This window comes from Crocodylus siamensis, chromosome 6 (genome assembly GCF_052110815.1).
Source record: "Crocodylus siamensis isolate JL-2025a chromosome 6, ASM5211081v1, whole genome shotgun sequence".
Lineage (NCBI taxonomy): Eukaryota > Metazoa > Chordata > Crocodylia > Crocodylidae > Crocodylus > Crocodylus siamensis.
The window spans coordinates 6,683,823-6,704,787 of record NC_143400.1 but is presented as its reverse complement, the minus strand read 5'-3'; the positions used below and the strand labels follow the sequence as shown (position 1 = coordinate 6,704,787).

Below are 20,965 nucleotides of genomic sequence, written 5' to 3'. Positions count from 1 at the left end.
CATGCTGGGAGTGGGGGGGGGCAGGTGCGAACTTGAGGGGAATCACAATGTATGCTGGGAAGGGGAATGAGGGACAGGTGGGAACCTAGGGGGCAGCCATAATACATGTTGGTGGGGGGCAGGTGGGAGCTTGAGGGGCAGCTGCAATGCCCATGTTGGGAATGGGACGGGGCGGGGTTCCCAGTAGGCCCCCGCCCTGGGTTTGACCCCTTCTGGGCTCCCCAGTCCCTGCCCTCCCCCTTTGGGGGCGCCGCACTTTGGGGGTCCCCCGCTGCCTCTGCCCCTTTAAACGGGCGGGGTGGTGGGGTGCGGCGTGACGTCATGGGCCACCCCCGGTTGCCAGCGCTTGCATCACCCAGTCGCGTGACTCGGCCCCTTTAAGACCGAGGCCGGGCGGGCGCCGCTTCCGGGTGCGTCGAGGGGCGGGGCTCCCCGAGGACTATGCGGTTCGGATTGGGCGAGAGCAGCGGCGGCGGCCGCGGATTGGCCGGGGCTGGCGCAAGGGTTGCGTCATGCGGAGGTCTTAAAGGGCGCACAGCGACGACGGGAACATAGCTGGCGAGGTCGGAGCAGCGAACGGACGATGCGGGCGAGAATGAGCCGGGGGCGACAGAACCGGAGCTGGGACGAGCGCGGGCCGCGTAGGAAGGTGCGGTCCCCTCTGCCCCTCCCCCGACGCCTGGGTCCCTTGTCTAAGCTGCGGGGGGGGGCGGTCCTACTTCCCTGCCTGGATGACGTTGCATGGGTGCCCCCCCCCCGCATGATGTACCTGAGCCTCCCCCCACCCCCAATCTCCTCCCAGGGTGCGGGATACTGGCAGCTTTGCGCGGTGGGGGGGGGTGACACCCCCAACCCCAACATGCTGGACCCAGCGTGGTGCCCCATTCCCCCCACCCACCTGGGGCAGCTAATGCAATTCCCTGGGTCCTGCCTGGAGCCACCAATGGCAACAACTGCCCCGGGTCAGGGAGGGAATGGCCCGGCTGGCGCAGCTGGACCAAAACAACTCCCCCATCCTTGTGTGACGTCACAGCAGACTGCCTGCCAGCATCAGGGGGGCTAAAAATAACCAGCCGGAAAGAGGGGGGAGGGGAACTGGATCCCAGCAGCCGGCCTGATCAGAACCAGATGTGGGATCAAGACCAGATGTGCTGGGGTGGCCCAGCCCTGGGGGGCTGGATCAGGCTTAACTCTACCTCTTCCCCTCCCCCCCCCAGTCTTCACGGAGGAAGTGTGTCTTCATACATCACCACACCTGAGAGCAGGTGAGGCATCAGGGCCACCCCACGGAGGGTGGCTGGAGGGACCCTAAGACCCCAAAGTTGGGGGGTGGCAGCCACACTGACTCAATGCCCTACCCACAGCGAGGCTTCTTGACCCACTTGGACGCTGAAGTTGCTGATGGCAGCTGAGCCGCTGCCCCTCGGAGCGGGGGCCACAGGGCCCCTACCCAGCTGGGAGCTGGAGGCCTGGTATGAGGACCTGCAGGAGGTGCTGTCCTCGGAGGAGACTGGCAGGCAGCCCCTGGTACCTAAGGTAGCTGAGCAGGTAAGTGCCAGGCCTAGGGTGAGTGGACTACCCCACTCCCCTCCCACCTCCATCCCCACTCACCCTGTGTGTACCCGCAGGAGGAGCTGAAGGACCTAGCCACACTGGACACCACGGCCCTGTTCTGGGGCCTGGACACGCCGGTGCCCGCTGAGACCCCTGAGTTAGATGCTGAGCTGCTGGAGCTGCTAAATGCGGCAGCCCCCACGCCTGCTGGCCCCCCAGGCTCTGACTCTAGCCTCAGCTCCCCAGCCCACACGGGCCCTGAGGATGAAGAGGGGGGCACTGGACGCCAGCGGGGTGAGCGGCTGGCGGGAGGCCGGGCGCGGCGGCGCCGACGGGAGCGGGAGCAGGAGGCAGAGCGACGCGTGGCTGAGTTGACAGCACAGAACGCGCGGCTGCGGGCTGAGATTGACCGCCTCAGTACCCAAGTGGAGGCCACACGGGCTGCCCTCATCGAGCGCATGGTGAATCTCCGCCAGGCCTAGTGCTCTACGGACAGGCCCTTCCCATGGACCCCTCCCCCCTGCAGTGGGGCAGCAGACTGAAGGTTTCCCCACCCCCCTCCTGCCACAGCTGGGGGCAAGCGCAGGCACTAGGAGCTGTATTTATTGTACATATATATCACTCTTGTATCCTGCCTACCACCTCCTGCCATCTCTGTGGGGCGGGGAGGGGTGCTGGCCCCCTCCCCTTTATTTCTTTCTCTTGCCCTTAGGGGCAGGGGCCTCTGGGGGATGCCCTTCCACCAATGCCAGCTGCCTCTTCAGCTCCAGCAGCTTGGCCACCTCTTTGTCGATCTGCCCCTTCTCCACCTTGGCAGCTTTCAGCTCTCGCACATGGGTGCCCTGGAGGGGGGTGGGTACAGACTGTGTGAGCCTCTGGGTGTGGAGAGAGGCAGGGCTTTGTGCTCAGGGTAAGGGAAGGGAGCACTCACCTGCTTAGCCACCTGCTCACTCAGCTCCTTCACCTTCTGGGGGTCCACACCAGGTGTGGGGGGCTTGGGTGGGGCAGCTTTGGCCTGCGGGGGGGCATAAGTCACCTGCAACACACAGGTTTCCCCTCCTTATACTTAACCCCATGCACTGTTACCCCCCCTCCTCCAACAGACCTGGCCCTGCCCCCTGCAAAGCAGGTGGGGGCTTTACCTGGGGCTCTAAGGCACCATCTTCAGGCTGGGAGAAGAGAGAGAAGTAAAGCAGAGAGAACAGAGCAGAAAGGAAGAGTGGGGGGGGATGGTTCCCTGGCCCCCAGCCCCTACTGCCCTTGCGCAGACACCCCTGGCACCAGCTTAGACTGATGAGACCAGGGCTGAGGAAGAGCAGAAGAGGGAAGGGTCCTGGGGCAAGCCCCACAGGAGTGAAGGGGGCACTCACCTGTCCACCCCCAAAGCGCTTGCGCAGGGCTTCCACCTGGTCATTCTCCAGCTTCTGGAACAGGGGGGTCACCTGGGTGGGGGAAGGATGTTAACCCTCCATGGACTGTAGCCCTTTCACTGCAAGCCCCCCCCACTCTGTATATACCGTGCCAATGCGGTGCCCAGGGGGCAGGGTGCAGACAAAGGCGGATGGCAGCACACAGCAGGCAGGAGGGGCACGCAGCTGGTTCTGGATACTAGCACTGATGCTGGGCATGTAGGGCTGCAGCATGATGGAGAGTAGGCAGGCCATGTTCACTGCCACGCCCGTCACTGTGCTTGCCTGGCCCCTGCAAGGCAAGGAGGCACTCAGTGCTGGCCTTGGGCACAGCCAAATCGGTGGCCCTCCAGGGCAGGGGGGCTGAACCTCCTACCTGTCAGCATCATTGCCCTTGATGCGCTTCCAGGGCTCGTTCACCTGGATGTACTGGTTACCATGGCGAGAGATGTTGAGGACACAGCGCAAAGCATCTCGGATCCTGCAGGCGCATGGGATAGAGTGAAGCCAGAACCCAGAGGAGGGGACAAGAGGAGATGCCGCCCGCGCCCCCCACACCCCCCAGCACTCACCGGACCTTGTCCAGCAGCTGTGTGTAGTGGCGCAGCTCCAGGCCCACCCGTGCCAGCAGCCGCTTGTCATCAGGTCTCAGCTCCATCTCTGGCACACAGCCCCCAAAGAACTTACACACAAACATCCCAGCCCTGGGGGAGAGGACAGCCCATGAGCCCTGCCCAGCCCAGTCCCCCACGCTGCCCCTGCCCCCATGGCCCACTCGTTACCGGTTGACAAAGTTGCCCAGGTTGTTGAGCAGCTCGGAGTTGTTGCGCAGCAGCAGATCAGCCCAGGAGAAAGCGCTGTCCTGGCCCTCAGGCCGCAGCGATAGCAGGTAAAAGCGCCAGACGTCAGCTGGGATCCCTGTGTCCTCGGCCATGTCCCCAAAGACACCCACGCCCCGGCTCTTGGAGAACTTCCCATCCTCATAGTTGAGGTACTCTGGGGAGGAGACGGTAGGGCAACCGAGCTGAGCAGGGGGCAGAATCCTCCTTCCCCGATAACTCCTCTACTTGGGGCAGAATTTGAACTGGGGGCTGGGCGTACCTGTGGCGATGAGGTGATTCACCAGGGTGTAGCCATCCTCAGCACCCAGCAAGGAGCAGGGGAAGACGACGCTGTGGAAGGGGACGTTGTCCTTAGCCATGAAGTTGTACAGTTCAACCTGGGGGAAGGGAGACGGGGGCTCAGGGCCAGGGATCTGGGGTATCTCCTTTCTCTGCCAGCCCAAGCCCCAAGACTGGTTTCAACCATGATCCAGAGTCCCCGTGTCCAGCAACATCCCTGGGGTGGGTCTCACCTGCTCAGGGTTCTTCCACCACCGCTCCCACTGGTCCGTATAGTTGGCCGTGATGGACAGGTACCCAATGGGGGCGTCAAACCACACGTAGAACACCTGGGGAGAACATGTGAGCTCCACTATATGGCATCAAAGCTCTGCCACAAGCTGGGTGCCCCCCTCCCAGCACCCACCTTGTCACGGAAGCCATCCAGGGGCACAGGTGTGCCCCACGCCAGGTCCCGTGTGATGCAGCGTGGGCGCAGCCCATCCCTGAGCCAGGAGCGTGTGATGAAGCGAGCATTAGCTGTCCAGTCCCCTGTGGCCCATGACTGCTCCAGCCACTGCTCCAGGCGCTGCTCCAGCTGGGGGCCGAGGGTTGGGGGTTAGCAGGGCAGGGTTGGGCCCAGATTCCCTCCCTGGGAACCAGGTGAGTCCCCCCACCTCCAGTCCAAGGGGTGGCACTCACCTTGGGCAGGTCCAAGAAGAGGTGCTGGGAGGACTTCACCACTGGGGAATCGTGGCAGATCTTGCACTGAGGTTTCTGCCAGTGACACGGAGCCATGAGTTGAGGTGGGAAGGGTGGCAAGCCCCAGCCACCTCCTGTATCCCACAATGCCCCTTTCTCAGGTCAGGAGGATGACCATCAAGTGTCACTGACAGACGGTGATGCTCTCCCAGCCAGATGCACCCCAGGCCCATTCCTGGGACCCCCACAGCCCTCTCCTGACCCCAAGGCAGCCACAGCCCTATCCCAGCCCCACCTTCAGCTCAACAGCGTTGATGAGGCGGCCACACTTGTCACACTGGTCACCACGGGCCTCCTCATAGGCACAAAAGGGGCAGACACCCTCCACAAAGCGGTCAGCCAGGAAGCGCTGGCAGTGCTCACAGCGCAGCTGCTCAACTGTATCCAACCGCAGGAACCCGCGCTCCAGCAGGCGCCCAAAGATGTCCTGGGCAATCCTGGAGTTGGGGAGGGGATGGCTGAAGGAGGCCAGGACCACCTCTGCCTGCCCCAGCGAGGCTGGGACCAGAGCCCCCCCGACACAGTGAAAAGGGGGGTGCCCCTACCCAAGACTTAGGGCATCCTCAGTATATGGAAGGGGTGGGGATCTATGCTATGTGCCCCCTAATCCCCAACAGTACTTACGTGGTCTGCTGTGGCGTGGTGGTGCGGCCAAAGTAGTCGAAGGAAATGCCGAACCAGCGGTAGACGTGAGCGTGGATAGCGTGGTACTTGTCGCAGATCTGCTGAGGCGTTAGCCCCTCCTCCATGGCCTTGGTCTCCGTGGCAGTGCCGTACTCATCCGTGCCACACACGTACAACGTGTTCCAGTTCCGCAAGCGGCAGTACCTGCGGGGGCAGGGGGCTAGCACATGCAGGCACCCTGCACCCCCCTCTCTGGCCTGGGTACTCCTGGCATGAAGCCTCCCTCATAGGCTGCAGCCCAGGCTGGGGATGGGGACTGGGGTAGGAAGGACACAAAGGTCCATCTAGTTCTCCAGGAGGGGCCCAAGAGGGCTGGAACTAGAGGTGAGGGGGACCCAGGGGGCAAAGTCCAGGGGTTCCCTGAAAGTTTGGGTGCAGGAGGCTTGGTGGGCCAAGGGGACTGTGCCAATGCTCCTGCTAGGCATCAACCCCAAAAGGGTCCTGCCCCTCCACTCAGGGTCAGGAAGCAACCATCCCTCCTAGTCAGACTGCTACAGACTGGAGGGGCTTTGCCTTCCCCTGTAGCAGGGGGTACAGCCCCCACCTGGAGGCACTTCCACATGAGAAGACATACAAGGCCAGGCCTGTTTAGCATCAAAGAGAGCAGAAGAGTCTACAACACCCTGAATGGCAAAGAGCAGGTCACTAGGAATTTATTCCTGACTGTCTCACCAGACAAGACCGCAGGAGAATGAGACCAGCAGGTTGTCAGTTTAAAACTAAACACTGGGAAGTTCTTTTTCACCCCATGTGTAAATGAAAGTGGGGATGGAAAGGACTTGTGGCCACCAGAGGTTGGGGGAGCTGAGAATTCAGCCAGATTCCCAAAGCCTGGACCCCTTCTTGGAGGAAAGGGGCATTGGGAGCTACTGAGCACAGGAGTGATAGACACGGCATCTGCATCAGAGCGTCCTTGACCTCTAAGGCTGAAGGTGAGAAAGGAATAGGGGAAAAACCCTTGTTCAGACCCCGTCTCCCTTCCAACCCCAACTCTCCTCTGTTGCACGACATACGAGACAGGGGAAGTGGACCCAGGCTCTGATCCAGTACCCAACAATTATTTCTGGAGTACATATTAACAACTTTTTACAACAACAGGCCACTGTGGCCACCTGCTTTCCCTGTGGCAGGGCTGGGCACGATGACTTGTGCTGGGTGAGAGCTGACTGGTTTTGCCACAAGTTCAGATCACAGACATCCCCGGGCCGGTTTGCATAAGGCTGATCTTGCCTCAAGCCAGGCTGGCACTGGTTACGGCCGCTGGAGCTCCCTGCCAGCCCTGCTTCTCTATGGCTCCATGTAAGGTGCCTGTTGCCAGAGCCCCATGCAGCCCCAGGGGGAAGTGCCAGCCATGCCCCACAGGCCTGGGGACCCTGGGGCAGGACCTTACCTGGCGAAGACGTCGGCACTGAGGACGCAGCCAATGATGTTGCCCAGGTGGGGCACATTGTTGACGTAGGGCAGCGCACTGGTGATGAGTACATTCTTGCGGCCGGCCACAGGCAGCCTGGGGGGGAAGGAGGGGGCCATAAGAAGCGGAGGGGTTGCCCCCCACATCCATCTATGCAAGCCAGCGGGAAAGGACATAGGCCAAGAGGGCATGTCGCCACACCCGTGACCCTGGATACTCACACGGGGTGCTGGGGCTGCCAGGGTTCAGGCAGCGCAGCTGTGCCCTGGGCCCAAGCGTCGGCAGCGGCAGCTATGTCCTCTTCTGAAAGGGCATGCTCAGCCGACTCCTCCTCCTGCAGGCACAGGCAGCTGAGGGGCAGCACTGCATACTGGTGGGGGCCCACGTGGGCAGGACACAGCTCCAGTGCCATGCTCAGAACCACCCTCTCTCCCAGCATGCCAAGGTGGGGACTTCCCACCCAGGACTGGTACCTCGGGCTCATTGGTGGCTGGGTGCTTGGAGGCTGGGCTGGGCACCGGCTGCCGCTGCAGGTGGGCTCGGAGCTCCCGCGCCCCCTCAGGGGTCAGCACGGCTGCAGCTGCAGCGCGGCATGGCGCTAGCTGGCTCATGCTCCGGAACCAGCTGCCCAGCAGCCCCAGGTTGTCTGTGAGGGAGGGGCAGGGGGGTCAGCTCTGAGCACACAGCTGCTTCCCCGACCCCTCAGCCCCCACACCAAACCCCGCTACCTGGCAGGCAGGACCCATCCTGGAACAGCGGGAACAGGGCCCCCCACACGACCACGTCAGCCACTGACTCCACATCCTGGTGGGGAGAGTGGGGAGCGTCACAGGGCAGTGAGAGCCAGGGGATGGGGAGCACAGCAGTGACATCACAGGGCACATCGCTGATGTCACGGGGTGTCAGCTGACATTGTGGGGGGTATTCTAATGATATCCTGGGTGGCAAGATGGCAATGCCACGGTGTTCTGATGCCGTCACAGCCTGGGGCCCCTTCTCAACAGGCACAGTCAATGTACCCACTCTATGGCACCCAGACCTCACCCCCCCACCTGCCTCAGTTTCCTTGCCCCGCTCACCCCGGTGAGGTAGGTCGTGCCACGCCGAGCCAGGCCCCGGTCCACGTGAGCCAGTGCCTCTCGCACAGGCCCCAGCGCCTCCTCTCCCGGTTTCCCTTGCACCAGCCGCAGATACAAGGCAGCTGAGACAGCCGGCTGGGGGGGGACAGACCAGGGTGGGGGAATGAGGGTGAGCAGAACCACAGCCAGGGAGAGGCCCATGCCATAACACCTCCCCCCAATGGCCCCACACCCACCTGCAGCTCCGTGGCCTCCCACTCCAGCCACTGGTTAGCCGCGTCATCCTGCTCCTTCCCAGAGAGGAGGAAGAAATACCTGTGGGCGCAGCACAGTGGGGGTGAGCGCAGTCCCATCCCCGAAAGGACCCAGGAGTCCAAGCCCCCTCCCCACCATGCCCAGCACCCCCAACCTGGTGCCCCTCACCGGCAAATGGCATTGGGCGAGAAGAGGATGGTGCCGCTGTCCAGCTGCAGGGCCGGCAGGCACGGCTGCGTCAGGAACGGAACCACGTGCTCTGTGGGGGGTCAGCGCCAGGCAGTGAGGGGGGCGGGGGGGGGCCTGTGGGCAGGGCCCAACCCAGAGATATGGGGGAGGCATCTGAAGGGTGCTGGGGAGGAGGGCGGGGGGAGTCCAGAGGCTCCCTGAGGGTTAGGCATCTGGGGGACAGTTCCAGGGGGGTCAGGGGCTTCCTGGGTCAGAGCTGGGGGGGCTCTATGGGGGGTGCTGTGGAAGTCCTGCAGGAGGGCTCTGGCGGGGGGGAGCCATGCAGGAGGCATGGGGAAGGAAGCAGTTGGGGCCCAGGACGGGTGGGGGTGGAGCTGCAGGGGACTTGAGGGAGGGAAGCAGGGGTCCCAGAGAGTGGGGGGGGGGGAGGGCTTGGGAATAACAAGGGTCTCTGGGAGTGTCAGAGGGGTGGGCTGTCCCAGGGTAGCGTGGGGGGCAGTCACGCTCACTGTTGGGGCAGGTGGGAGAGTTAGCATGGGGCCCAGTGCGGAGCAAGGATGCGGGGGGGGGGAGGTGTCTCACTGCTGGGGGGGCAGGTGCCTTGTGGGGGGTCTTGGGAGGGTGTGGAGCAGGGGGCGGGGATGTCTCACTGCTGAGGGAGGCCCAGGCCAGCAAGGGTGAGGGGGTGGGAAGGCCTGGATCTCACAGCCAGTGCGGGAGCCGGGGGGGGGGGGGGGGGGGGGGGGAGTCTGCTGAGCCGGGGGGGGGCCCCAGGGTGGAGCGGGGGTTTTCAGACCAGGAGGTGGGGGCCACACCACTGGGGGGGCTCCAGGCAAGCGCAGGGGCAATGCCCGGGGGAGTGCGGGGGTCTCATCGCCGGAGGGGGGGGGGCCCAGGTGAGGCCAGTGGGGGTGTGGAAGGGGGTGCGGAGGAGGGGGCCCAGGTGAGGCCGGGGGAGGCTGACGGCGGGTCTCACCGCGGGGGGGGCAAGGCGAGGCGGGGGGCGGAGGGGGGGTCTCACCGCCGGGGGGCGCCCAGGCGAGGCCGGGGGCGGTGCCGGGGGGGCCCCAGGACGCGGCCGCGAGCACCTTGGCCCCGTGCGGCCCCGCGCCCACGTGCAGCCGCATCTCCGGGAGGGCAGGGCTCGCCGGGAGCCCCCCCTCCGCCCCGGCATGCACTGTGCGGCCGGAAGCGACGCCAGGCGGAAGCAGCCGCAGTCACCAGGGCGACCGAAACAGGGCGGGGCCCGGCACGTCACACGGCCGCGCCTGTCGGAAACGTCACTGCGGCGTAAAGTCACTAGAACGCCCTGTGATATAACCGTCTTGTTTCATGACGTCACCAGCGCTCGCCAAGATACCACCAGCACCCCGCACCCCCCCAGTGTCGGCTGCCACCCCGTGATGTCACCAGAGCAGTGCCCTGCCAGTGCCCCTCACTGACTTGTCCCATGATGTCAGTAGATCCACTGCATGACATCATCATCCCGTGCCATGATGTCACCAGAACACCCCATAGTGCCAACAGCATCCCATGACGTCACAAGCATGCCCTTTGATGTCACTCTGTCCCCCAAAAGCCTCATGATGTCACCACAAATATCATCCTAGTTCATAACATCACAGGGAAGCCTCCCCATGCCGAAAACGCACCAGGGCTGGCTGCACATCACCTACAATGCCACCGCGCCGGCTGCACACCGAGGCTGATGTCATGGGTTGATGTCATGCGTGGGCAGGGGGCTGCAACCCCCTCCCCCTATGGCAGAACCCTGGTGTCCGTCTGTGCCCCGGGGTCCTGGCCCCCCGCTGCGCCCCCGTGACCCCGGTGTCAGGGCCCACTCTAACCGCTGCACCTGGCTTCCTCCTAGCAAAGAGCCCAGGCATCCTGCCTCCCCCCCGCCCCGCCACAGGGAGCTGGGGGGCGGAAGTCACAGCAGGCCTGGCAGCTGTCACATGGGGGGGCGGACCCTCCTCCCTGGCAGACACGCAGGCAACGGGGGTGAGGTAAGTGGGGGGAGGTTGTGACACAGGGACCCCCCCCGATGGAGCCCGGTAGCGCCCAGCATCACAGCAGGCGGAGGGTGGGAGACGCACACGCGGCACTGAGGTCACGTCTCCTTTTATGGGCATCAGCAGGCATTGCCGTGCCCCCCTCCCCCCACCCACCCCGCAAGTCAGGACTGCCCCCTCCAGCCTGGAGGTCCCAGGGGTGGGGCTGGGGGCCCGAGGGGAGACTCCCCCCTTGCCCGGGGAGCCCAGTGGGGCTCTGGGCCATGGTGCCAGGGTGCCTGGGTTCTTGCTCCAGCGAGGCCCCCTCCTCTCCTGGCCTCAACCTTGCCACCTACGAAATGGGAAGATGGGTCTCTGGGAACGGTGTTGAGGAGGCTGTGACCTACCTGAGGCTGTGTCCTGCCCCTCTGCCAGGCTGGAGAGACCACCCCCTCCCCCCTACTCAGTCCCAGCCCCCAGGGTACCATGAGTGCCCTAACCCCCCAGCCAGGCCCTGCCTTTGCACGCTGAACCCCCAGCCTCTGGCCTGCCTCCCACCAAAGCTCTTGCCCCTCAGCCCGCGGCCCTGCCCCCGCCAGTGGCTGCCACACCGCTGAGACAAAGCCACAGCGCGTGCCGGCTTCCTCTTGCAGCAGCCTCTGGCTTCCTGTAGCTTAGGGCCCCCCCCAAAACTGGTGCCCCCTAGACTCAGCCATGGGTCCCATTTCTCCGTGCAGCTATCCAGCCCGCCCCCTCACACCTGACCCTGGCCACGATGCTGCCCGCCCGGTGGTGGCTGGAGGGGCGGACGTGGCGCCGGGCACCAGCCCCAGCCATGGGGCTGCAGGCGCTGTATGACTACGCCTACGTGGGTGCGGACGGGCGCCCCGTGGCCATCGCGGCCGGCGAGCGCTTCCGGCTGCTGCGCCAGGCCAACGAGGACTGGTGGCAGGTGCGGCGAGAAGGTGCCTCCCGCCGCACCCGCCCCATCTTCGTGCCCGCTACCTACGTGGCCCCAGTGCCCCCTGAGGGCACGCCGGAGACAGGGAGCGGGACCAAGAGGGCCAGCATGGAGCTGCCCAGCTCCGCAGGTGAGTGCTACGTGTGTGTATGAGAGGGGGCACCGGTCTGGCCTGACCCAGCCCTAGGGGCACTCAGCCATGGGGGCCGGCCCCAGGGTCACCCCACAGGGGGCGCTGGGCTGGGGGGTGTCCCACAGGGGCTGCAGGAAGCTCTGATGGGGTCTCTGCCCCCCCCCAGGACTCCCACTGCCACGGGTCCGGTCTCTGGAGAACCTGCCCACAACCACGGCCATGGCCACAGCCCCCCGCCAGTCCCTGCCCGAGCGGCGCCGGTCACAGGGGGATGAGGGGGGCCAAAGGGTCTGCACCCCGGAGGTGAGTGGGGGCCCTAGGCGTGAACATGCATGTGCCACAGCTGCCCCGACCTGCCTCCCAGCCCCATCCAGGCCCCTCAGTCCAAACCCGCATCCCCCCTGCCCTGCCCAGCCTTACCAGTGTCCCTCACTGCTGACCCGCAGCCCCCCACCCAGCCTTACCAGTGCCCCTCACTCCCGACCCACAGCCCCCTGCCCACCCTGCAGCTCCCCACTGCCAGCCCTGGCCTCATATAGGAGCCTCCCCCTGACACCCACACACAACTTCCTCTTCCCTCTTTTCTATGCCCATGGAGGGAAATGCAGCTGGGGGGGGGCGGGCCTGCACAGGATGTGGGGAGCGCGGGGGAGGGGCCCTGGGGTGCCGCCCTACCAGGGCCCTGCTCAGCTCCCCTGGCAGCATGGCCCCTCGCTGACCTCCGGCAAGGCCCAGGCCAAGTGAGCCCTTGCCCCGGACTCCGGGGTTCCCTGGGCTGGCAGGGGGCTGGGGTGGGGGCCAGAGCAGGAGGTGGCTGTAGCGTGCAGGGGAAGCTGGGGAGGGACAGGGCACTGGGGCAGGGCTGCAGGGCAGGAGTGAGGGGCATGGCACGGGTGAGGTTGAGGGGCAGGGGGCAGCGAGTTGAGAGTGAGGGGCACCAGCAGGGCTGGACCAGATCAATGCCCTTACTTCTGCCCATCCCCAGCCCTGCCAGTGCCCCTCACACCCAAGCCACAGACCCCTGCCAGCCCAGCCCTGCCTGTGCCCGTCACTCTCAACCCACAGCCCCCTGCCCACCTACCCCTGCCGGTGCCCCTCACTCCCGACCCACAGCACCTTGCTGTCAGGGACCCCTTGTGAGGGAGTGGTTGGTGGGGGGGGCAGGATTTGGGGCCCACAGGTAACTGCCCCTCCCCACAGGCGCTGGCCCCCGACTCTGCCATGGAGCCCTCCCCGCTGTACTACAACCTGGCAGAGCTGCAGCGGCCACAGGGTGACCCCCCCACCCCCAGCCCCGGGTGCCCCCCGCTGCAGGTGCTGGATGCTTGGGAGCGGCACTTTGACCCGGACTCTGGGCGCTGCTACTTTTACAACCGCCAGACGGGCGACAAGTCCTGGAAGCCGCCCCGACGCCACCGTGAACCGGTGGGCATGGGGTGGGGGTTACAGGCCCCCTAGCTTTGGGGGAAGGGAGGTTGGGGTGACCCCCTGCCAGCACAGGGATTGGGCTGCTGGCCTGGACGCATGCACGAGTTCATGCAAGCCATTGTCCCATATGCACACACACATGATTACACATGCATGCAGTGGACAGTCCCTGTGCACAAACGTGTGATCCCATGTGCATGCAAGCCACTGCACCCATGTGCACGCACCCAGGTGATTGCATGTGCATGCACAGGGACTGTTCCCAGTAATGTACCACCCCGTATGTACGTGTGTATTAGCATGAGTGCATGCAAGCCACCCCCCCATGTGCACACACATGGGATCCTGCATGCATGTAACAAGGTATTGCTCCTGTGTGCATACATATGTGGAATCACATGTGTGTGCAAGCTACTGCTCCTGGCTGCACATGCGTGTGTGTGATCACAATTGCACAGAAGCATCCCCAGACCAGCCTGTGCACACCTGTCCTTTGGACTCACACATGTAGTGCCCCCTCTCCTGGCATGTGACAGCCCCCTCCCCAACCTGCCTGGTCACTGGCTCCCAGGCTGCCCACCGGGCGCTGGCTGGTTCTGTGCTAATTGCTCTGCTGGGGAGCAGGGCACAGGGTGCACTGCCGGGGTGGGCACCGGTTGCGGGGGACGGTGGGTCAGGAGTGAGGTGCACTGGTGGGGAGGGCACCTGGGGCCCGCAGGCTGAGCTAAACTCTCTTCCCCGGCAGAGCCTGGTGCCCGCAGATCTCAGCAGCAAAGATGCCTGCCCAGAGATCCCCCCAGATACCCCCCCAGAGAGCCCCCCAGAAGCTCCTCTGCAGCTGGTAGGAGAGGGGAGCCGAGGCCGGCTGGGGCGGCTCAGCTATGCCAGGTCCATGATCCTGCCTGAGAGCCGTACCCCCAAGGTGAGACCCCCAGGGCCTGGGGGATAGGGGGGACTGGGGGGGGTCCCTGGGGCCCTGGATCCATCACCCCTGTCCCTCCAGGCCACGCACCGCCGCAACCGCTCACACCACGGCCTGGAGGCCTGGCTGGGGCTCGAGCCTCCCAGCACCGACGCCACCCCCCGGCTCCCAGACCTGCCCCATGTGAGTGACCCCTGACCACCCCCCCCGGACTCACCAGCACAGCCCCCCCTGCAAAGCCTGGGACTGGAGAGGGGGAAGAGCTGGGGGACCTATGGTACTGGCTATGAGGGTCAGGGGGGCTGGGCCTGATCCCTGCCCCCCCGCCAGGAGGTGGAGAGATTCGGGCTGCTCAACAAGACCAAGATCGCGGAGGGTGGCCGCAAGCTCAGGTACAGGGTTCTTCATGGCCACAGTCTCCCTGAGGGGCTGGGGGGACCAGGACCCCACAGCTGGGTGCTGCCCCACCCCCAGGACCAGAGAGCTGGGCCTGGGCCGGGGGCCAGGAGGGAGCCCTGCTCACATGTCTCCCCCCAGGAAGAGCTGGGGGGTCTCCTGGGTGGTGCTGGCCGGGAACAGCCTCATCTTCTACAAGGACCCCAAGGCCCCGGCACCGGCCGCAGGGGTGAGTGGAGGGCGCTAGGGGGGAGGGCCAGGCAGGCTGGGCCTGCAGGCCAGGGGTCACAGACCCTGACCTCTGACCTCTGCCCCTCAGAAGCCGGGCTGCAGCCGACCCGAGAGCAGCGTGGACCTGCGTGGGGCGGCACTGGACTGGGCACGGGACCTGTCCAGCCGCAAGAACGTCATCCACGTGAGCGGGGACCAGGCTGGGAGGGGGCAGCCTGCCCCACCTGCCCCTGCCCCCCCAGCCCTGACCCCTGACCTGCCCCCCCAGTTCCGCACAGTGACAGGCAACGAATTCCTGCTCCAGTCGGACGATGAGGCAGAGATCCAGGGCTGGTACCAGGGCATCCGCGCCGTGATCCGCCGCCTCGTGAGTCCACGCACCCCCACCCCCCAGCTAGTGCCCCTCACTCCGACCTGCAGCCCCCTGCCCGGCCAGGGCCCCTCACTCCCGACCCACTGCGCCTACCCCCCCACTCCTGCTGGTGCCCCTAACTGCCAACCCTCAGTCCCCTGCGCCCACCCTCCATCTGGCCAGGGCCCTTTACTCCCTGTCCCCACAGCCCGGTGGGTGCCCCTCACTCCCAACCTGCAGCCCCCTGCCCCAACCCAGCTGGTGCCCCTCACTCCCCTGCCCCCCCAGACCTGCCAGTGCCCCTCACACCCGACCTGCAGCCCCCTGACGCCCTCCGCCCCCAGGACCGGGAGAACCCCCTGGACTCCCCCCTGTCCTACTCGCTGCACCGGGCTGGCAGTGCAGAGCTGCTGGACTTCAGTGCAGATGAGGACGACGAAGGACTGAGGCTGAAGGACAGGGATGGCAGTGACTCCCCAGGTAGGTGGAAATGAGGGGGGTGCTTGGGGGGGCTCGGGGGTCCCCGGCTACTCTCACGCCGCGGCCCCCCCAGGCGTCCCCCGGAGCTCAGAGAAGAAGCGGGTCAAGAGCAAACTGCGGCGCTTCATCGCCAAGCGGCCGCCGCTGCAGAGCCTACAGGAGAAGGGACTCATCCGAGGTGAGACCCCCTCCAGACCCCCCCCAGGGACCCTTACCAGCACCCCTCCCTCACCCCCCAGGAGCCTCCCCGATTATCCCCTGGGACCCCTCCCCCGGCACCCTCCCTGGGACCCTCAGGAATCCTGCCTGGGCCCCATCTGAAACCCACCCCCCCGGACCCCTCGGAGACCCTGCCTGGAGCCCCCGCCCTTCCCTAGCCCCTGGTCAAGCCCTGCACCGCCGCCTGCCAGACCCCTTCCTCCACTCCCCAATCAGGATCCCCTGCCCCCCCGGGGGGATTTCGATGCAAATCCCGCAATGAGCCCCCAGACTCCGGCAGGGGCAGGAGCGGGGTCTTGCGGGGAGGTGACCCCTGAAGGGGCTGCGACGAGGGGGGGGAGGGTCCAGGTAGTAGGTGGCGGGGGCAGGGGGGTCATGGGAGGTCCGGGGGGTGGTGGGTCTGGGGGTCCGGGGGGATGAGGGCGGGGCAGCCCCCCCAAGCCGGCCTGCCCCCCCAGACCAGGTGTTCGGGTGCCGGCTGGACGCGCTCTGCCAGCGCGATGGGGACACGGTGCCGCGCTTCGTCCGCCTCTGCGTGCGCGCCGTCGAGGAGCGAGGTACCGGGACCCCCCGAGACCCTCCCCCGGGGCGCCCCCCGGGCCTGTGCCCCCAGAGTGGCGTCTCAGCGCTGCCCCCTCCCCAGGTCTGGACGTGGACGGGATTTACCGGGTGAGCGGGAACCTGGCTGTCATCCAGAAGCTGCGCTTCACCGTGGACCGCGGTGAGCAGCGGCCCCAGCCCGGGGGGGCGGGGGTCCCATTGCCGCCCCCCGGGCCCGCAGGCAGCACCGCTCACCCCCCCCCTCGTCTTGCAGAGCGAGCCGTGACCTCGGACGGGCGGTACGTGTTCCCCGAGCTGCCGGGACAAGGTAGGGACCCCGGAGCCCCCCTGGCACCCCCGGAGCCCCTGCAACCCTCTTTGGAGCGCCCAGACCCCCGAGAAGACCAACCCCCTGCCCCCAGACCCCCCTGGGCACCCAACCTCCCCGGGAGCCCCCACCCTCCACGGGATCACCCATTCCTACCTCCCTGGATCCCCCTAATCCGCCCCCCGCCGCGACCACCTGCCCCGACCCTTCAGCTGCCCCCGGCCACTCGGGACCCACTTACCCCCGGGTCCCCCCAGATCACCCGCCCCCCTCGCGACCCCTCCAGGCACCCCCTCCCCCGCCAGGCCCGGTGGAGGGGCAGGGTCCCCGGCGCAGCTCGGCCCGCATGGGGGGGGGGGGCTGACGCCGCCGCCCGCCCGCAGGGGAGCGACTGAGTCTGCGGGAGCCCGAGTGGGACGACATCCACGTGGTGACCGGAGCCCTGAAGCTTTTCCTGCGGGAGCTGCCCGAGCCCCTCGTGCCCACCGAGCCCGGCCTGGCCCTCGCGGCAGCCGCCAGTGAGTGCCCCCCCACCCCCCCGCAGGGGAGGGACCTCGGGGGAGGGGGCGGCTGAAGGGATCCAGGCGCCGGGGGCTGGGGGTGATGATCGGAGGAACCCAGGAGTCCCGGGGGGGAGGGGGGCGCGGGCCGGGGGTCCCAGGTGCCGGCTCGGAGCTGCCCCCTCCCCGCAGAGCTGCCGGACGCCGAGGAGCGGGTGCTGCAGGCGGCCGAGCTGGTGCGGAGCCTCCCCGCTCCCAACCGGGACACCCTGCGTTACCTCCTAGCGCATCTCCGCAGGTGCGGAGGGGCAGTGGCACTGGCCGGGCTGGGGGCGGTGCGGGTGCAGCGCGGGGCACTGGCCGGGCTGGGGGCGGTGCGGGGGTGCGGGGCACCGGCCGGGCTGTGGGGGGGAGGTGCGGGTGGAGCGCGGGGCACCGGCCGGGCTGGGGGCGGTGCGGGTGGAGCGCGGGGCACCGGCCGGGCTGCGGGGGTGCGGGTGGAGCGCGGGGCACCGGTGGGAGTGCCGGGCTGGGGGCGGTGCGGGGGTGCGGGGCACCGGCCGGGGTGGGGGTGCGGGTGGAGCGCGGGGCACCGGCCGGGCTGACCCCCCCGCCCCCCAGGGTCACGGCCCACGCCGACACGAACCGGATGACGAGGCAGAACCTGGGCATCGTGTTCGGCCCCACGCTGCTGCGGCCCGAGCGGGACGTGTCTAGCCTGGCGGCGGCCGTGGACGCGCAGCCCCGCGTGGTCGAGCTGCTGCTCAACGAGTTCCCGCGCGTCTTCGCCGAGCCCTGACCCCCCCCCCCGATCGGGGCCGTGTTACACTCCCCGCCCAGTAAAGCTGCCGGCTCCGGACGCATAGTCTCTGCTCTGTGTGTCTTGGGATGGGGGCAAGGGGAAGGGCCGGCCCGGAGCCAGCCCCCTCGGGCTAGGGGGAGTCCCGCAGAGCCCAGGCCCGTCTCACAGCGCGGTGGAGCCCCCCCACCCCGCCGCGCAGCGTCCGGGGTCTGCCCTCCCCGCCCCCGACTCCTACTTCTGGCCGACCCCGGTCTGCGACTGAGGGAGACCCCCGACGTCCTGGGTGCCCCCCCCGGTCCCCACCGTCCCGACCCAGGCTGCCCCGCTCCCCGCATCCGGACACAGAAGCCAGGCGTCCGAGCCGCTCGCTCCTTTATTGCTCTGAGCGCCGCAGCCCCCTCCACGCGCGTCCGTGGCTGCACCGGCTCCTGCCCTCAGAAAAGCCCGGCGGCGGGGGGCGCGCCCCACGTCCACTGCGGGGCGGCGGCGGCGCGCTCCCGGCGCCCCCCGGGCTCGGGCTCGGGCTCGGGCTCGGGGCGGGGGTCGGGCCCGGGCCGGTGGCGGCGTTTCACGTGCTGCGAGTAGGAGCCGGAGTGGGCGAAGCGGCGGCCGCAGCGCGGGCAGAGGAAGGGCCGCTCGCCCGAGTGCAGCCGCGCGTGCTCCCGCAGGTGATGCTTGTGCTTGAAGGCGGCCCCGCAGGCCCCGCACGCGTGTGGCCTCCGGCCTGGGGGCGAGGCGGGGTCAGTGCGGGCCGGGCCCCCCCCGCCGCCCCCCCAGCCCCCCCGGGACTCACCCGTGTGCTCGTACTCGTGCCGCAGCAGCGAGCTGCTCTTGTGGAAGGTCTTGGGGCAAAGCCCGCAGGCGTAGAGCCCGTCCCCGGTGCGCTGCAGCCGCCGCCGCCGCGGCCCCCGTGCGGGCCGCGGGGCCGCAGCGGGAGTGGGCTGCGCGGGGGGGCTCCCGCCCGCCTTGGGCAGGGACAGGTCCAGCGGCTCCTCGGCGGCGGCCCGGGCCCGCAGCGGGGCCAGCGGGAGGCAGGAGGAGGACGCGAAGCGGCGGCGGCTGAAGCGGGCGACCGGGTCCGGCCCTGCGGGGACCCCGCGCTCAGGACCGGTGCGGGGCAAGGGCAAAGGGGGGTCTTGCGGGGTGGGGGGGTCTCACCGCTGTGCGGGTGCTGGTGCTGCCGCAGCTCGTGCTCATCCTCGACGTCGGCCCCGCGGGCCCCGCACCTGAGCTTGCGCGTCCCGGCGCCGCGGGGCTCGGCCTGGGGGCGGCCGCAGCCCCGCTGGCAGCACGGGGCGGGCAGCGGGGGCGGGGGGGGCTTCAGCATCGCGCCTGGGGAGGGGGAGGCAGCAGCCTCAGCGAGAGGTGTCCCGCACTCCCGCCCCGCGGCCCTGCTGTGCCCCCCACTCCCGACCTGCAGCCCCTGCCAATGCCCCCACCTGCCTGCAATATCTGTCCCCAGTCTCCCGGGGGCACAGCCCCACCCCTACGACCACATCACGTGCCTCGCCCAGCCCATGCTGGGGGGGTACAACTCCCTGGGGCCCCTCCCGGGGTGCCTCCCCACCAGGGAGCCCTTCAGGGAGCAGTGTGATGGACCCCCAGGCTGCTCCCTTGGCCTGATGAGTGGGTGGGGGCAAGAGGGGCTTCAACTGGGCGTCCTGAAGCCCCTCACACCCCTGTCCCTGGGGCAGGAGCCCTTCCTTGCCAGGGGCACTGACGAAGTGGCAGTGGGGAGGGACGGTGTGTGCGGGGGGAGCGTTGGCCTTTTCCTTTACAGCCCTTTGCTGGGGCATCAGCAGCTTGCGGGTCAGGAGTGAGGGGCACCGGCAGGGCTGGGTGCCATGGACTCAACCGGGCTGGCGCTGGGGTGGCCACGTCTCTGCCAAGTTGGGGCTGTGGGTCCCCCCAGGGTGGAGGGTCTATGGGACCGGGTCCCCCACTCAGGCCGATCTCCAGGGGAGGCTCTGCAGGAATCTTACCTCTCCCAGGGCCTCGAAGGGCAGAGCTGCAGCAGGCGAGAGCTGGGGGGTGGGGGCTGGCGAGAAGCCTGTAGCCCCCCAGGCCTGCACCCCCACCCCCTGCAGAGCCCTGGTGTCCCTGCATGACTCCAGGGGTCAGCACCCCCACCACAGCCCTGTGATGCCCGCCTGCCCAGGGTGGAGCTGCGCAAGCATCCGGCCCCCGCCCAAGGCAGCGCAGTGGCTGCAGGTGAGAAAACTCCCCTTGCAGGGGCCAGCCCCACACCCAGCCCACGAGCCCCAGTGTGGGCAGGGAGGGCGGGGTGGGAAACTCCTCTTGGCCTGGGGAGATGCCTAGGCTGGGCTCCGGTAGAGGCAAACCAGGCCCTGGCCCCGGCTCCCGCCAGGCCTGCGGCATGGGGAGGCAGAGGAGCAAAGCATCCTGGGATTGCAGCCCCCCAACACCCCCACCCGGGGTTGAACAGGACCCAGACAGCCTGGGAAATGGGGGGGCCCCCAGCTGCACAAGTGCAGGCCTGTGGGGGCTGCCGGCATGCCATACATGTGTGCGAACACACGCAGAAGTACGCGGAAGGGCCTGTGCCCCCATTCCCGCTCCCCTCGGCCTCGGACCCTGCTGGCCTGGGCCATGTAGACACCCCTTGGCCCCCCTGAGGCCAGGAAAGCTGGTGCTGGACCCCACCCCTACCCCAGAACGGGGCCTGTCTCTGGGCACCGTCACCCCTAGGACAGTGCCCAGGTGCCACACACCGCAGCAGCCCCAGCTGGGGGGCAGAGACCCCCCTGGGGGCCAGGGAGAAACCGACCCTCTGGGGGCCGGGCATGGACCCTTGGTGCGTCTTGCCCCCACCCTGGCTACTTCTCTGGGGCTGCCCTTTACCAGGCCCCAGCCCTGTCCCCTTCGCAACCACCACCGCAGGGAGCGGGACCCACGGTGGCTGTCGGTCAGGAGCGAGGGGCACCGGCAGGGCACGGAGCTGCCCCCCCAGGCTCCTTCCCTGTCTCCTCAAAGCCCCCCCTGCACCCAGGGGCAGCCTGGCCCAGCCGCCCTGTCATGCTGGGAGCTGTGGGCGGGGGCTTCCAGGAGATGCGCTCTCACTTCCTGGCCAAGATGGGTTTGAAGCTGCATAGGGGGTGGGGGGCCTCCCAGGGCAGCAGGGTGTCTGGGCGGGGGGGGGTCCCAGGGTCGGGGGGGGTCCCAGGTCCTGTTCTCTTGGTTCTGGCTGCGCTGCTCCAGGGAGAACCAGCCCCGCGCAG

General features: G+C 67.7%; 4 protein-coding genes across 8 annotated transcripts; 2 read left to right on the top strand and 2 right to left on the bottom strand.

Annotated features, from left to right (window-relative positions):
• Nucleotides 1-10: 10 nt before the first annotated feature.
• DDIT3 (DNA damage inducible transcript 3) lies at nt 11-2,188 on the top strand. The gene is made up of 4 exons (XM_090052161.1): nt 11-649; nt 1,218-1,265; nt 1,365-1,548; nt 1,629-2,188. The coding sequence occupies exons 3-4, from the start codon at nt 1,402-1,404 to the stop codon at nt 2,034-2,036; spliced, it is 555 nt and encodes a 184-aa protein (XP_089908287.1). The 5' UTR covers nt 11-649; nt 1,218-1,265; nt 1,365-1,401; the 3' UTR covers nt 2,037-2,188.
• MARS1 (methionyl-tRNA synthetase 1) lies at nt 2,142-9,628 on the bottom strand. Of its 4 annotated transcripts, none has more exons than XM_090052156.1 (22): nt 9,465-9,628; nt 8,423-8,513; nt 8,236-8,314; nt 8,000-8,134; nt 7,649-7,724; nt 7,394-7,566; nt 7,142-7,254; nt 6,900-7,016; nt 5,450-5,653; nt 5,061-5,262; nt 4,766-4,840; nt 4,491-4,661; nt 4,318-4,413; nt 4,065-4,182; nt 3,746-3,959; nt 3,536-3,667; nt 3,340-3,444; nt 3,072-3,255; nt 2,925-2,996; nt 2,697-2,723; nt 2,486-2,590; nt 2,142-2,396 (listed from the first exon to the last, which is right to left on the bottom strand). In XM_090052156.1, the coding sequence occupies exons 1-22, from the start codon at nt 9,568-9,570 to the stop codon at nt 2,244-2,246; spliced, it is 2,748 nt and encodes a 915-aa protein (XP_089908282.1). In that variant the 5' UTR covers nt 9,571-9,628; the 3' UTR covers nt 2,142-2,243. The 4 variants fall into 4 exon arrangements, with proteins under 4 accessions (XP_089908282.1, XP_089908283.1, XP_089908284.1 ...); XM_090052157.1 differs by having other exon boundaries at nt 2,486-2,569; XM_090052158.1 differs by lacking the exon at nt 2,697-2,723.
• A 690-nt stretch (nt 9,629-10,318) lies between these two features.
• ARHGAP9 (Rho GTPase activating protein 9) lies at nt 10,319-17,756 on the top strand. Its single transcript, XM_090051597.1, has 18 exons — nt 10,319-10,449; nt 11,172-11,525; nt 11,695-11,831; nt 12,729-12,953; nt 13,702-13,878; nt 13,960-14,061; nt 14,209-14,270; nt 14,416-14,503; nt 14,594-14,689; nt 14,774-14,872; nt 15,202-15,337; nt 15,411-15,515; nt 16,015-16,113; nt 16,200-16,277; nt 16,371-16,424; nt 16,808-16,942; nt 17,117-17,222; nt 17,546-17,756. The coding sequence occupies exons 2-18, from the start codon at nt 11,210-11,212 to the stop codon at nt 17,721-17,723; spliced, it is 2,193 nt and encodes a 730-aa protein (XP_089907723.1). The 5' UTR covers nt 10,319-10,449; nt 11,172-11,209; the 3' UTR covers nt 17,724-17,756.
• Nucleotides 17,757-18,103: 347 nt separating this feature from the next.
• On the bottom strand, nt 18,104-19,094 carry LOC149860779 (uncharacterized). Of its 2 annotated transcripts, XM_090053532.1 has the most exons (3): nt 18,885-19,094; nt 18,520-18,810; nt 18,104-18,450 (listed from the first exon to the last, which is right to left on the bottom strand). In XM_090053532.1, the coding sequence occupies exons 1-3, from the start codon at nt 19,051-19,053 to the stop codon at nt 18,161-18,163; spliced, it is 750 nt and encodes a 249-aa protein (XP_089909658.1). In that variant the 5' UTR covers nt 19,054-19,094; the 3' UTR covers nt 18,104-18,160. The 2 variants fall into 2 exon arrangements, with proteins under 2 accessions (XP_089909658.1, XP_089909657.1); XM_090053531.1 differs by having other exon boundaries at nt 18,104-18,810.
• Between the last annotated feature and the right edge of the window lie 1,871 nt (nt 19,095-20,965).